Source organism: Polyodon spathula, chromosome 10 (genome assembly GCF_017654505.1).
Source record: "Polyodon spathula isolate WHYD16114869_AA chromosome 10, ASM1765450v1, whole genome shotgun sequence".
In the NCBI taxonomy this organism is placed as follows: domain Eukaryota; kingdom Metazoa; phylum Chordata; class Actinopteri; order Acipenseriformes; family Polyodontidae; genus Polyodon; species Polyodon spathula.
In genome coordinates this window covers 6570670-6583098 of record NC_054543.1, presented here as the reverse complement: position 1 = coordinate 6583098, position 12429 = coordinate 6570670, and the positions used below count along the sequence as shown (strand labels likewise).

Genomic DNA, 12429 nt, shown 5'->3' with positions numbered 1-12429 from the left:
TCATGAAAAACCTGGTTTCAAGCAGGTGTACTCAAACTTTTGACTGGTACTGATATATATATAATCAGTTCCTTAGCCACTCCAGTGTAGCTTTTGGTCGTTCTCATGCTGAAAGGTGAACTTCCATCCCAGTTTCAACTTTCTTGCAGAGGGCAGCAAGTTGTCCTCAAGGTCATCTCTGTATTTTGGTCGTTCTCATGCTGAAAGGTGAACTTCTGTCCCAGTTTCAACTTTCTTGCAGAGGGCAGCAAGTTGTCCTCAAGGTCATCTCTGTATTTTGCTCCATTCATTTGATGTGCTGTGTTGGGTTTGCGCCAAACGTAATGCTTTGCATTTAGTAGAAAAAGTTCAATTTTAGTTTCGTCAGACTACAAAACTTTTTGCCACATGGCTACAGAATCTCCCGAGTGTTTTTTTGCATACTTCAAACGGGATTGAAGGTGTGCATTCTTGAGTAATGGCTTCCTTCTTGCCACCCTACCATACAGGCCAGATTTGTGGAGTGTTTGGGATATTGTTGTCTCATGCACACTTTGACCAGTCTTGGCCATTAAAGCCTGTAGCTCTTACAGTTGCCATTGGCCTCTTGGTAGCCTCTTTGATCAGTCTCCTTCTTGCTCAGTCATCCAGTTTGGAGGGACAGTCTGATCTAAGTAGGGTCTTGCTGGTGCCATACACCTTCCACTTCTTAATAATCGTCTTGACCATGCTCCAAGGGATATTCAATGCCTTTGATATTTTTTTATACCCATCCCCTGATCTGTGCCTTTCAACAACTTTGTCCCGGAGTTCTTTTGAAAGCGCCTTGGTGCTCATGGTTGAGTCTTTGCTTTGAAATGCACTACCCAGTAGAGGGAACCTACAGGAACTGCTGAATTTATCCTGAAATCATGTGAATCACTACAATTTAACACAGGTGGAGGCCACTTAACTTGGTGTGTGATTTTGAAGGCGATTGGTTACACCTGAGCTAATTTAGGATTGCTACTAAAGGGGGGTGGACACTTTTCCAACCAAGCTATTTCAGTTTTTATTTTTAATTAATTTTCTACAAATTTCTAGAATATTTTTTTCAGTTGGAAGTTTTGGGGTAGGATATGTAGATAAATGAATACAATTATATCAATACAATTTTAATGCATTTTAATTCCAGGCTATAAGGCAACAATAGGTGAACATTTTGAAAATGGGAGTAGACTTTCTATAGGCACTGTGGATAAATAGACTCAATTCATGATGCCTGAAGGGTTAAATGGGTAGAAATAGTAGGGGACTCCCGAGTGGCGCATCCAGTAATGGCGCTCCGTGTAGAGTGCAGGATGCTCCCTATAGTCTGGACATTGCTGGTTCGATTCTAGGCTATTCCTTTGCCGACTGAGGGCGGGCTCCGACCCAGGGAAGGGAGGGCTAGGTCAGCCAGGGTGCCCTCAGCTCACCACGCACCAGCAACCCCTGTGGTCTGGCTGGGCGCCTGCGGGATTGCCTGTAAGCTGCCCAGGGCTGTGTTGTCCTACAACTAATTGTAGTTGTCATGGCATCAAAAGTTTCTAAGTACCTCCACTGTTTGTTTTCAAACACACTTTCCCTTGACAAAGTTATATTAAGCATACCGAAACAGAAAGACCCAGAATGGTTAATACAATGAAAGGTTTCATTCACTGTAGCCAATGTTTGCCAAACCAAGTAGATAGTCTACATTGAAAGAGCTGTGCAAAGTGTATGATTTCTATGATTGTTTATTCTGATAAATAATTGGACCTACATAACAGTCCAATTGTTCAGCAGGTGGGGTACAGTATATATACTAAGTGCGACTGATAGTTATAACAGACTGCAAAGGAGAAAAATGGAGCCTGCTGTGCAACTGTTTGTATATGCGCTGATTGCTTTTGACAGTGCATTCCCAGGTATGTTCCTATGAATATAAATTTCACTGCAGAATAAACTTTACCATGTTGTAATAATAATTGCTCCCTGTTTTGCCTCTATCTTAATGATATACTTGTATTTATTAATGTTGTAAACGAATTGTGTATGATTTCAGCAAAGACAACAAAGGGATATCATTTATGCAGTTGATGGTTTTCTGTAAATGTACAGATTTCTTTTTTCATACCTTTCCCATGACTTCATCAAGCTAAATATTGAAGACTACTTCACGGGATAGAATTTTACTGTGGTAGAAAATATGAAAAAATTGAACCCAAAAACTTTGCAAAAGCATGCACCACCAACTCACTGTAGTGCAAGATGAGAATATTTCTGCACTGTTTAATTGTGTCTTTCAGGATCTTCTGCCCAACAAACATCATCTAACACAGCAGGTAAGTTTAATCTGGTATTTTATTGGATGACAAACTGCGGAATTCCAGTATTTAATGCTATCATTGCATTAACTGCCAAAAGTCTCAGCCCCTCTTTCACACTCTTTGTTTCTTTTGTACCTTTTAATTGAACCTGTAAATAAAATGTAAACCCTTATAACATTCAAATGATTCAACAAAAATAATGTTCAAAATATCTGCATATTTTTTAATACAATTCCAAACACGTCTCCAAGGAGCGGACAAAAAAGAAGAATCTATTTCCTTAACAATAACAATGTTGGAAAGATAGCAGGTTCGGTTAATGACTCCAAGACAGTTATATGCTGCTAATTAAACTCTGTACATTCAACACAATCAATCTTGCCCTGCCAATTCAGTGTCCAACAGTTTGCCAAATCAAATAAACGGGATAAGCAACTCTCAATAACTCTCAATAAACATCTTCTGTTTAAGGAAGTTAAATAACTTTAATGTTTGTGAAATTCCAGCTTCCTTATTCTCAGCATCATAAAATCGTTTGAAATATTACATCCATCTGCATTCTTTCCACACTCATGAATTACAAGATTGAGCTCTTCCATACCATTATATGACATGTTATTGTTTTGTGGCACTCATAAAATCCCAACTGCAGTGTAGCAGGTACAGTATATAAAGCTGATAGGAGTGATAGTCTTTACAGATTGCTAAGGAGAAAGATGAAGACCGTGGTGCAACTCATTGCATACGCGTTGGTAGTTTTTGGCAGTGCAAGAGGTACAGAATTATTTTTTCAAAAGCTTGGACATTTTATATTTTAAATACTTGCATCTTGGTGAGCTGCCTGGTGCTTTGAGTTGTCATTATATTTACCTGTGGATTAGTATACAGTATATAACAAGACAGTTAGAAACATGAACTGACCTGGACTATAGTATATGGATATGATCTTTATATTTCAATCAATGTAGAATATCCATCATTATGTGGTTAAAAGCATGAATTTCTTTCTTTCAGGAGTTCCTTCTCAAAAATGGTACACCGAAACAACATACCCAGAAACAGCCAGTAAGTACCGACTGCTTTAACACAGTTCCAATGTTCTAGTGTCAATCCGGTATATTACTGTTCTGCACTATTTATCTGATCCTAATTAAAAGCTGCACTGCATTATTTTAGTGTTTCATTCACTGTTTGTGAAGGTGTTTGTCTGATTTAAGATTGGGTTCAATAGAGGTCTGTTGTACCCTACTTTAACCCCACGCACACTCTTATACCTTTGTAGTGAACAGGTGTTCTTTTTGGTTTTAGCAACCAAAAAGTCAGAGCTAGAAGTTTACAGCACCAGGGAATTCCCTTGATTGCAACAATTAACTTATTTTTATGGGTCATCTAAATTTGAACAAATGGGTTTTAAAACCACGGCTAGAGTGGTTATTAATTTGCTTCTCTCAAGGGATTGTACCAAAGTACCTGACTTGCAAACCTTGTAAGTTATCAGTCATTCAGTTTTTTTTTTTTATTATTATTATTCCCCTGGATTTCCTCAAGCACTTGTTCTGGGGCAGACATTGCTATAAACCATACTAGAAAAAATAAAATAAAAAAGCTGTCCTGGAAAGAACCAAGCTTAGATCCTGATTAATTATGACTGCACCTATCCTCACTGCATCAAGCATGGTTAGCTTGCAATTACTGTTGATGTGACAACCATGGCATGAACCCTAAACCAGTGTTTGTTTGAATGTTTTTTTGTTTTTTTTTTCCATAATGTATTTGTCCCTTTTAACTTCTAAAACAGCAACACCCTATAGAACCACAGCCTGGCCCTATAGAACCACAGCCTGGCCCTACAGAACCACAGCCTGGCCCTACAGAACCACAGCCTGGCCCTACAGAACCACAGCCTGGCCCTACAGAACCACAACCTGGCCCATCACCACTTTTGGTACGTACCACTTCCTCTTTTCACATGACTTGTCCGTTGTAACTAAGAGATTGCCTGCAAAGTACCAAACCTTACCAGTCATTCATATGATTATTTTATTTTAGTACCTTGTGGGGGTCAACTGACTGGTGAAAGAGGAGCATTTACAAGCCCCAACTACCCGTACTCCTACCCACACAATGCACGCTGCGTCTGGTACATAACAGTTGATCGACACAGTCAAATATACCTGACTTTGACAAATGTTCAGTAAGTAGGACATTGTTTAGTGTATGTTACTAAATATTCATTTTTGTATTTGTGATTAATGTTTTTTTTTTTTTTTTTTAAAGATTGGTCAAAACAACAAATAACAAAACATTCAGTAACCCAAACCTGAGCAACCTGCCCCAAGCCCATCTCCCCCCAGTTATGGTTACTGTGTTGAAGTGATAGCATAACACAAGCACTTCAAAAGAGCTGTACAACTGAATGTGCATTGTGTTTGCTGTTGTATTTATTTTCAGATTGGAATGTGGATATGACTATGTTAGAGTGTACAATGGCCCTTCAACCAGTTCTCCACAAATCGGACAAGTGTGTCAGTCACAGGGTGTGACTTTTAGTTCATCTTCAAATACCATGACTGTGGTCTTCACTTCCGACGGTTCCATCACAGGCTCAGGATTTACTGCATCTTACTACTATTATGGTAGGTAATGTGAAACTAAAAACAAAAGCATAGGACCCTGTACACAGCGGTTAAAACAGTTGTGATGAACTGAATTCCGCTTGAAATTCAAAAAGCTGTTTGGATAGTTTGACATGCAAGGTATTATACTGAACACATACTGTACATGCATAGTGGTCTAAATACATCCAATGACTATACTGTAGCAGGCTTTACAGTACATGAAAAGTTGCTAGTTAAACAGCAGAAAAACTCGACCGCCTTATTTTCGGAAAGAACGACCTTAATAGTTGCTTCTTATTAAGTTGTTAGACTGCTTAAATTATCTAGAGCGGTCCTATAATTGCTGTATTGTTTCCAAACAATTGCTTAGTGATTAATATGTAGTTTATAATCCATTGTTTGTGTGTATGAATGTAGAGCTGGTTCACTGTGAACGTGTGCATGCTGTTTCTTTTGTTTCAGACACTGCATCGTGTGCAGGCCTCTGCGGTGGCTCTAATGCATTGTGCTCCTGTGATTCCAGCTGTGTGTATTCTAATAGCTGCTGCCGGGACTTCTGTGATGTCTGCCCTTATGAGAATTACAGTAAGAAGTGTTGTGGAGGGGAGAGAAAGAGAACAGCCAGACTATATGGGGGGTGTCAGTTATATTTTATTTTTCAAAGGATGGAGAATCAATTCCATGAAATAAAATCATAAAATGATTTCTGTTTAAAATGTTTCATAACCTGTAACCTATCTATAAACTGTGATGATACTGCAATTATTTATTTCCATACAACTCTGTTCTGTTCCTTTAGATTACTGCTTTCACACCTCCACTCCTTCCTATCCAAACCCCACAACACCAGCAACAGGTATTTGCATTGCATTACTTTCTATCACAGCACAGTTGTGCGTACCAGACTGCTTCATTTATATTGATGTATTGTAGTCTTTATGCACGAAAAGACCAACAAAATACATATAATCAGTGCCAGATAGTGGCGTGCATGAGTAACATTATTTAGACACAGCAGTGTGGATCGAGGTAGTGTAGTGAGGGCACCCAGTGTGGTAACCTGGGAATCCAGTTTTAAAGGGATATATACTGTTGCTACATCCTCTTATTTGAGAGATGTGATGAAAAAAACATGTTATTTTAATTTACAAGTTGGTTGTGGATTTTCCATACTGAAATATTCATTAATAACACCATCAAGGGGAAATCTCCACAACACCCCTCATGTTCTGTTAGAAATCTACTCTATATTTAAACTGTGGTACATGATTATTATGTAAATGGACATTTTATTCAATTTTGCAGCTGTAATCATTATTTAAAGATATGGAGAATGTGCTCATAACTGATTATGCCACAGCATTTTAAATATCTGATTTGTCAAACCAAAGAAAACCCTCTCTAAAAACACTTGTTTTCTTGTACTGCTTGTCTTGTTTGGAAATTATTTCAGGTATTTCAAATGTAGAAAAAACGGTTTCTGACTGGTGGTTATAGAATACAGAAAACTCTCAACCTGTCCTACAGTATTTTTGTATTTCTTTCTATTCATCACCAGGATCATGCTATGGCAGTTGCTATGGTTATGCTGGAAACTGCTCATGCAGCTCCAATTGTGCTTATTATGGTAACTGCTGTGATGACTTCTGTAACTACTGCCCCTATTTGAATTACGGTAAGCAGTATACCCTAGAACAACGTTTACATCCAATCAGATCACTCTGTTGTGGTAGATTAGGTCATCATACAGTCTTTTGGGGTTTCAGGTGTATATGAAACGGAGCTAGTCTAAATGAATCTGTAATGTCACTCTGTGACCCTGAAAAAACAATAATCTGACCAAAACATTTCGACTAACTGTACATTATTGTTCAGATGCATTGCACCTAAATCACAGATATGCAGTAGAGATGACCAGCTACAATGTGATTGCATTGTTTCAATTTACTCACTATCTAAAAACAGGTTTCTGTTCCATAGGTTACTGTCAACCTTCAACCACCCCAACCCCAAGCACACCAGGTGGGTTTTTATTGTGTTATAACCCATCACTGCTATTATTCAGAGCTAAGTGAATACTGTTTGCCTTGGTACAAAGGCACTAAAGCCAACAAGAAGCAAAGCATGGGATTTTATATTGCCTTTGAATGTAACATATTAAACACAGTATTCTATAGTATAATGCAATTTTTGTTTGTTTGTTTTGCTATATATAAAACGTTGCAGTAGTTTCTTACAGAGTATGCTTTTTTTTTGTTTGTTTAATTAGGTTCCTGTGGAGGTTACCTGGGAGGACCCTATGGATCATTCTCAAGCCCTAACTACCCCTATAATTACCCAAATGGAGCCTACTGCACATGGCACATACAGGTTGAAAGAAATGATAAAATATACTTGACATTCCTTAAAATACAGTAAGTATGTTTTTTTGGAACGACCCATTATTAGTGCTGACTCATTTGGCACCAGTTTCAACATAACGTTTACTTCACATGACACAGAAAGGTCACAGGTCACATAAAATCTATTTTATAAATACAAGTTCATTTTTGTGAACAGAACCTACATTCATAACACTATGTAACACAATTTTTGTTCCTGGGTAGTCAGTGTTATTTCCTAATTGCTTATGCCTCAAAAGTATAGAAAATGGCTATTATTCCCCATAAACTTTGCTTTTGTGACCAGGACAGTGATATTTCAAAATATCACTATTTCCAATGGGAAAACGGGCAAATGTGTGTCTTTTCGTTCACATAAAGTCAGAAAAAAACAACATATGAATCCAAATTAACATGTATTTATACTAAAGTAATACAAAAATGACTACAAAAGATTTAGAAGTGAGTAGTTTTTCGAGATTTACGATTATACTATAAAAACTGAAATTTTTGTATTACTTTAGTATAAGTACATGTTAATTTGGATTCATATGTTGTTTTTTTCTGACTTTTTGTGAACGAAAAGACACACATTTGCCAGTTTTCCCATTGGAAATAGTGATATTTTGAAATATCACTGTCCTGGTCACAAAAGCAAAGTTTGTGGGGAATAATAGCCATTTTCTATACTTTTGAGGCATAAGCAATTAGGAAATAACACTTACTACCCATGAACAAAAAAAAAAAAAAAAATAATTGTTACACGGTGTAATCAATGCCTTTCATCAACACTCTGCGTGTTCCAGTCCTGGTCCACTTGCAAACCTAAATTTACTTTTATATATATAATATATATATATCTATATATATATTATATATATATCTATATATATATATATATATATATATATATATATATATATATATATATATATGCTTTGTGGAGCTCTGTTTTCAAATGTTCAAAGTATAATGGAGCACCCACTGTTCAATATGCACAATCTGAAAAATATCTGTGAGACAACAGGTTTTTTTTTTTTTTTCCCCCCAGAATGGAAGCTTGCAGTAATTGTAACTGTGATTCAATTTCAATATATGATGGACCTTCAACCAATTACCGTCGCATTGGATTTATTTGTCGTAATAATACAACTGTATTTGAATCATCTTCAAACACTATGACAGTGGTGTTCAGAACAGACGGGTCTGTCACAGCTACTGGGTTTTATGCTCACTACAATACTGTACATCAAAACCGAGGTAATTCAAATATACATTTAACATGTTCATTACTATATGTTTATATAGGGGATTTTGTTTCTGCATACTATAACCCCTATAGTCTCAATTATTAAAGAAGGCTAAATAAAGTCATTCATTGTAACACTTTTTTTTTTAACAGGATACACAGGGAGATACATCTTCTTTAAACCATTTATATTGCAAGTAGTGCACAATTTAAACCCAGTTTTCACTCTCTAAATGCTTCATTTTCACTGCTGTTTCCTGCTTTCTTAAAGCAAACATCCAGTGCAGTTCGGACTACATGGAAGTGACTTTGCAGAGGTCTTACATCGAGTCCCTGGGCTATAATGCCAGTGAATTATACCTGAATGATCCAAACTGCAGACCGCAAACCACGGGCTCTCAGGTTCTGTTCAGAATACCACTGAATCGCTGTGGAACGTTCCGAGAGGTAGTGCCAGTCCCAAAGAACATGCAGCCTGGTCAGGATTCCTGCACAGTACCTGCATTCATCTAAACGCTTTCAACTTGACATACCTTTTTAATATTAATATTTTATTGGTTTTCACAATACTTTTTTATACATTTCCAGTTCACCTGCATACAGTGGTAGCATAGAATCGACACCTATTCAGGTATTCATAGTCACAGTCAATGCCAATTTACTGGTTAAAATGAAAGGGTCAACTAAAATACAAAAAAAAATAATAAGAAGAATAATGTAATGCCGATATGTAATACAATTGTATATCTCAGACAAAATACATATTCATAAAATAAGCTCTATCGCATAATTCTGTAAATAGTTATCTAAGTGGGTAAAGCTTACAATTTCCAAATGAATAATAATACTGGGGGGTTTGTATCCTTCCAGTAAGTTAGTATATTTTTTCTAGCTGTACGAAATGTATAGCTAAAACTGCAGCCATGTTCTGTTCCTGGCCACACCTGGAAGTCCTCTGACATTGCAGTTCCTGGTGATTGCACCATTCATGTTCTAGTCAGTGAGTTCAATAGCCTTCAGCCGCTACTGCACACCCAGTTGTGGAACTCCCTGCCTAAAAATATTTCCAAATGTAAATCACCCGTAATTATAGAGCCACCCAGTAGAATATATAGTATAGTAATACCACTGTATAGAAACTTAAATCTTTAATTGAGTCAAAGGACTTTATAAACTTATTTCAGTATTTACTCAAATTAAAGTGGGATTGCCAGGGCTACCCATAGTTACATAAGAAACTTCCAGAGATGCTTGTCATTAAAGTAACTACAGAAATGTATACAGTATTGTATGTGAAGACATCTATCTCCAGAGTTCTGAAAAATGTATTGTATTTCCCTTGCTAGGATTTGAACCTGCAGCCCATTGTACTGTTTATTGAGCTGGTTCACAAATACTTACAGAATGTAACCTGGACAGCTGGAGTAGGTCTCCGTTTCTCTCTGTATACTTTCACCACAGCTCAGATATTATTTTCCTTTGCAGGTAAATAACGGAAGCATTGCCTATTACAATAACATCAGAGGTTATAGTTCTGGAGGGGTGATCACCCGCCAAACCAACCTGCAGCTTCGCGTGGGCTGCAAAATGGAACAGAACACAAATGTGGAGATCATGTACGTGGCGAAGGAAGAGGTGACTGCTAATGAAACCAGCTGGGGCCAATACAGAGTCAACATGGCATTCTACACATCAAATTCGTTCTGGACACCTGTTCGTGAATGGCCATATTATGTGGATTTGAACCAAGAACTTTTCGTGCAAGTGCAGCTCAACAGCTCGGATTCAGACCTGGTTGTGTTTGTGGACACCTGCGTGGCCTCCCCTTCTTCACATGACTTTGTGTCAAAGACCTACTACTTAATCAGAAACGGGTAGGACTGCACTTACCATTGAGCTTGCACAATGCTGTCATTAGCAGAAGCTATCTCAATATATAAAAGATAAGCAAGGGGAATAGGGCACACACAAACAAGTTAAATAGATGCCAGTTTCGCCTAAGGTGGCACATTCAACTTTTCAGTTGGTAAAGTAGAGCACCCTTAAAGTCCAAAGCCTTTCTTAGCAGAGAAAAGCATGTAAGTGACAGAGCCAAGGGGACACCCTACTTACCATGTAAACGTATTATAAATTGTATATTAGAATCCAAGTTAACAGAGCACTTATGAAATGTTGATGATTTATAATACATCACATGTACTGTTTGATTTTTCAGGTGTGTGAGAGATGGCACATACTCTTCCTATTACTCTAATGCTATAGGCACTGCCCGCTTCAAATTCAGTGCCTTCAAGTTTCTGCAGAGCCACCCTTCAGTGTACCTGCAGTGTAAAATTGCAGTGTGCCAGGCCTACGATTATTCCGCTCGCTGCTACAGAGGCTGCTTGCCCAGAAGCAAGAGGGACCTGAGCTCGTCCGGAAGGAAGACTGAAGTTGTGTTGGGACCCATCCAGCTGAGGCAGGAGGGGGCTCCTGGAGGTAATCAGAAAGTGGGCACTGCTAAAAAGACATCAAACTCATTTATGTTCTTCTTTAACTTTTTCAGCACAAAGTGTTTGAATTGATCAGCCTATACCCTGCATGGATAAACCACAGAAAAAATAAATAAATACACACACACACTGGCTCTTTGAGCTAATATATATATATATATATATATATATATATATATATATATATATATATATATATATATATATATATATATATATCATTTATTTTAAAGAGCATTTTCAAGTTTCTTGAACACTGCATTGGGTTCTGTAACATACTAATATAATAAATTCTTATTTTATGAACATAGGGACAGATGTTTATAACATTTAGCAATAATATATTAGGCAGCATTATAGTGTAAAATCCTTCAGAGATGTACATTAAAGGAAATAGGGCTATCCATATAACACTATAATAAATAAGCCTTTCTAATGTATTGCTTTTCAGACCAGATGAAAGCCGGTGAAAAGGCTCCTGTGAAAATTCCCACATAAAGGTCCAAGCAGTTATTTCTCTGAATCTACAGCAACAGCTTTTAAAGTTACCTGCACTGTATTATCAAACCTATTAATTCCTTAACTTTCTCTGTAACCATCAAGATTTATGGTTTCTTAGGTAATAATAATAATGTCAACAAAAGGAACAAACATTTCAGTCCAGCAGACAAGCATTGGATGACAATGCCATCTGTCATTTTCAATTATAAATGGCACTGCAGGCACCAACATTATCCTTTGCATTATCCTTTTAAGATCAAACAATTTCACTGGAGAAACTACTCATTAAACAGTGTTTAGACCTAATCAAAATGTACTCTGATGCTGAAATCCTGTTTCTCTCTTGTAATAATGATCTTTTAGACAATATTATAGTTTCTTAAAGCTGTAACAGTAGAAATGCAATAAAATGGCTTTTAAAAGAATGTTGTTTCTTTTAGTTTCAAGTTATTTCACCACAGCATTCCTTATTTGCCTGAAATTAACTTTATAAATACATATTCTTGAATTGCCTGAATGTAACACCTCCCTTTTTCTTAACAGAAATGCAGCATTAAATCAAATGTTACCATAAACATTTTAAAGGTATATTTCTTGAAAATATCACACTGTGCAGAGTACACCATGAAATCAGGATATGGTTTTGTGCATTAAAGACTCAAAATATAGTCAATTGATGGCGATTTCTTGCATCATCGGTTAAAGGATAGCGGGAGGGACTGTAATGGTACCATTTCAATCATCTGAAACTGAACCGTTAAGGAGAAGTTACAGTGTTACATTGTAGAACTATACAGCTGACAACTTACAGTTCTGCTTCCACAATACCAGGAGTTCTTACCTTCACTTCACAAGATGTCACAGGACACTCGAGATGTA

General features: G+C 37.1%; 1 protein-coding gene across 1 annotated transcript; it reads left to right on the top strand.

Annotated features, from left to right (window-relative positions):
- Window positions 1-1801: 1801 nt before the first annotated feature.
- Window positions 1802-11975, top strand: LOC121322433 (deleted in malignant brain tumors 1 protein-like). The gene is made up of 16 exons (XM_041262392.1): window positions 1802-1907; window positions 2289-2324; window positions 3324-3374; window positions 4108-4254; window positions 4359-4503; window positions 4761-4945; window positions 5390-5512; window positions 5727-5783; window positions 6486-6602; window positions 6908-6949; window positions 7197-7341; window positions 8360-8568; window positions 8829-9004; window positions 10043-10431; window positions 10773-11035; window positions 11501-11975. The coding sequence occupies exons 1-16, from the start codon at window positions 1847-1849 to the stop codon at window positions 11545-11547; spliced, it is 2193 nt and encodes a 730-aa protein (XP_041118326.1). The 5' UTR covers window positions 1802-1846; the 3' UTR covers window positions 11548-11975.
- Window positions 11976-12429: the final 454 nt, after the last annotated feature.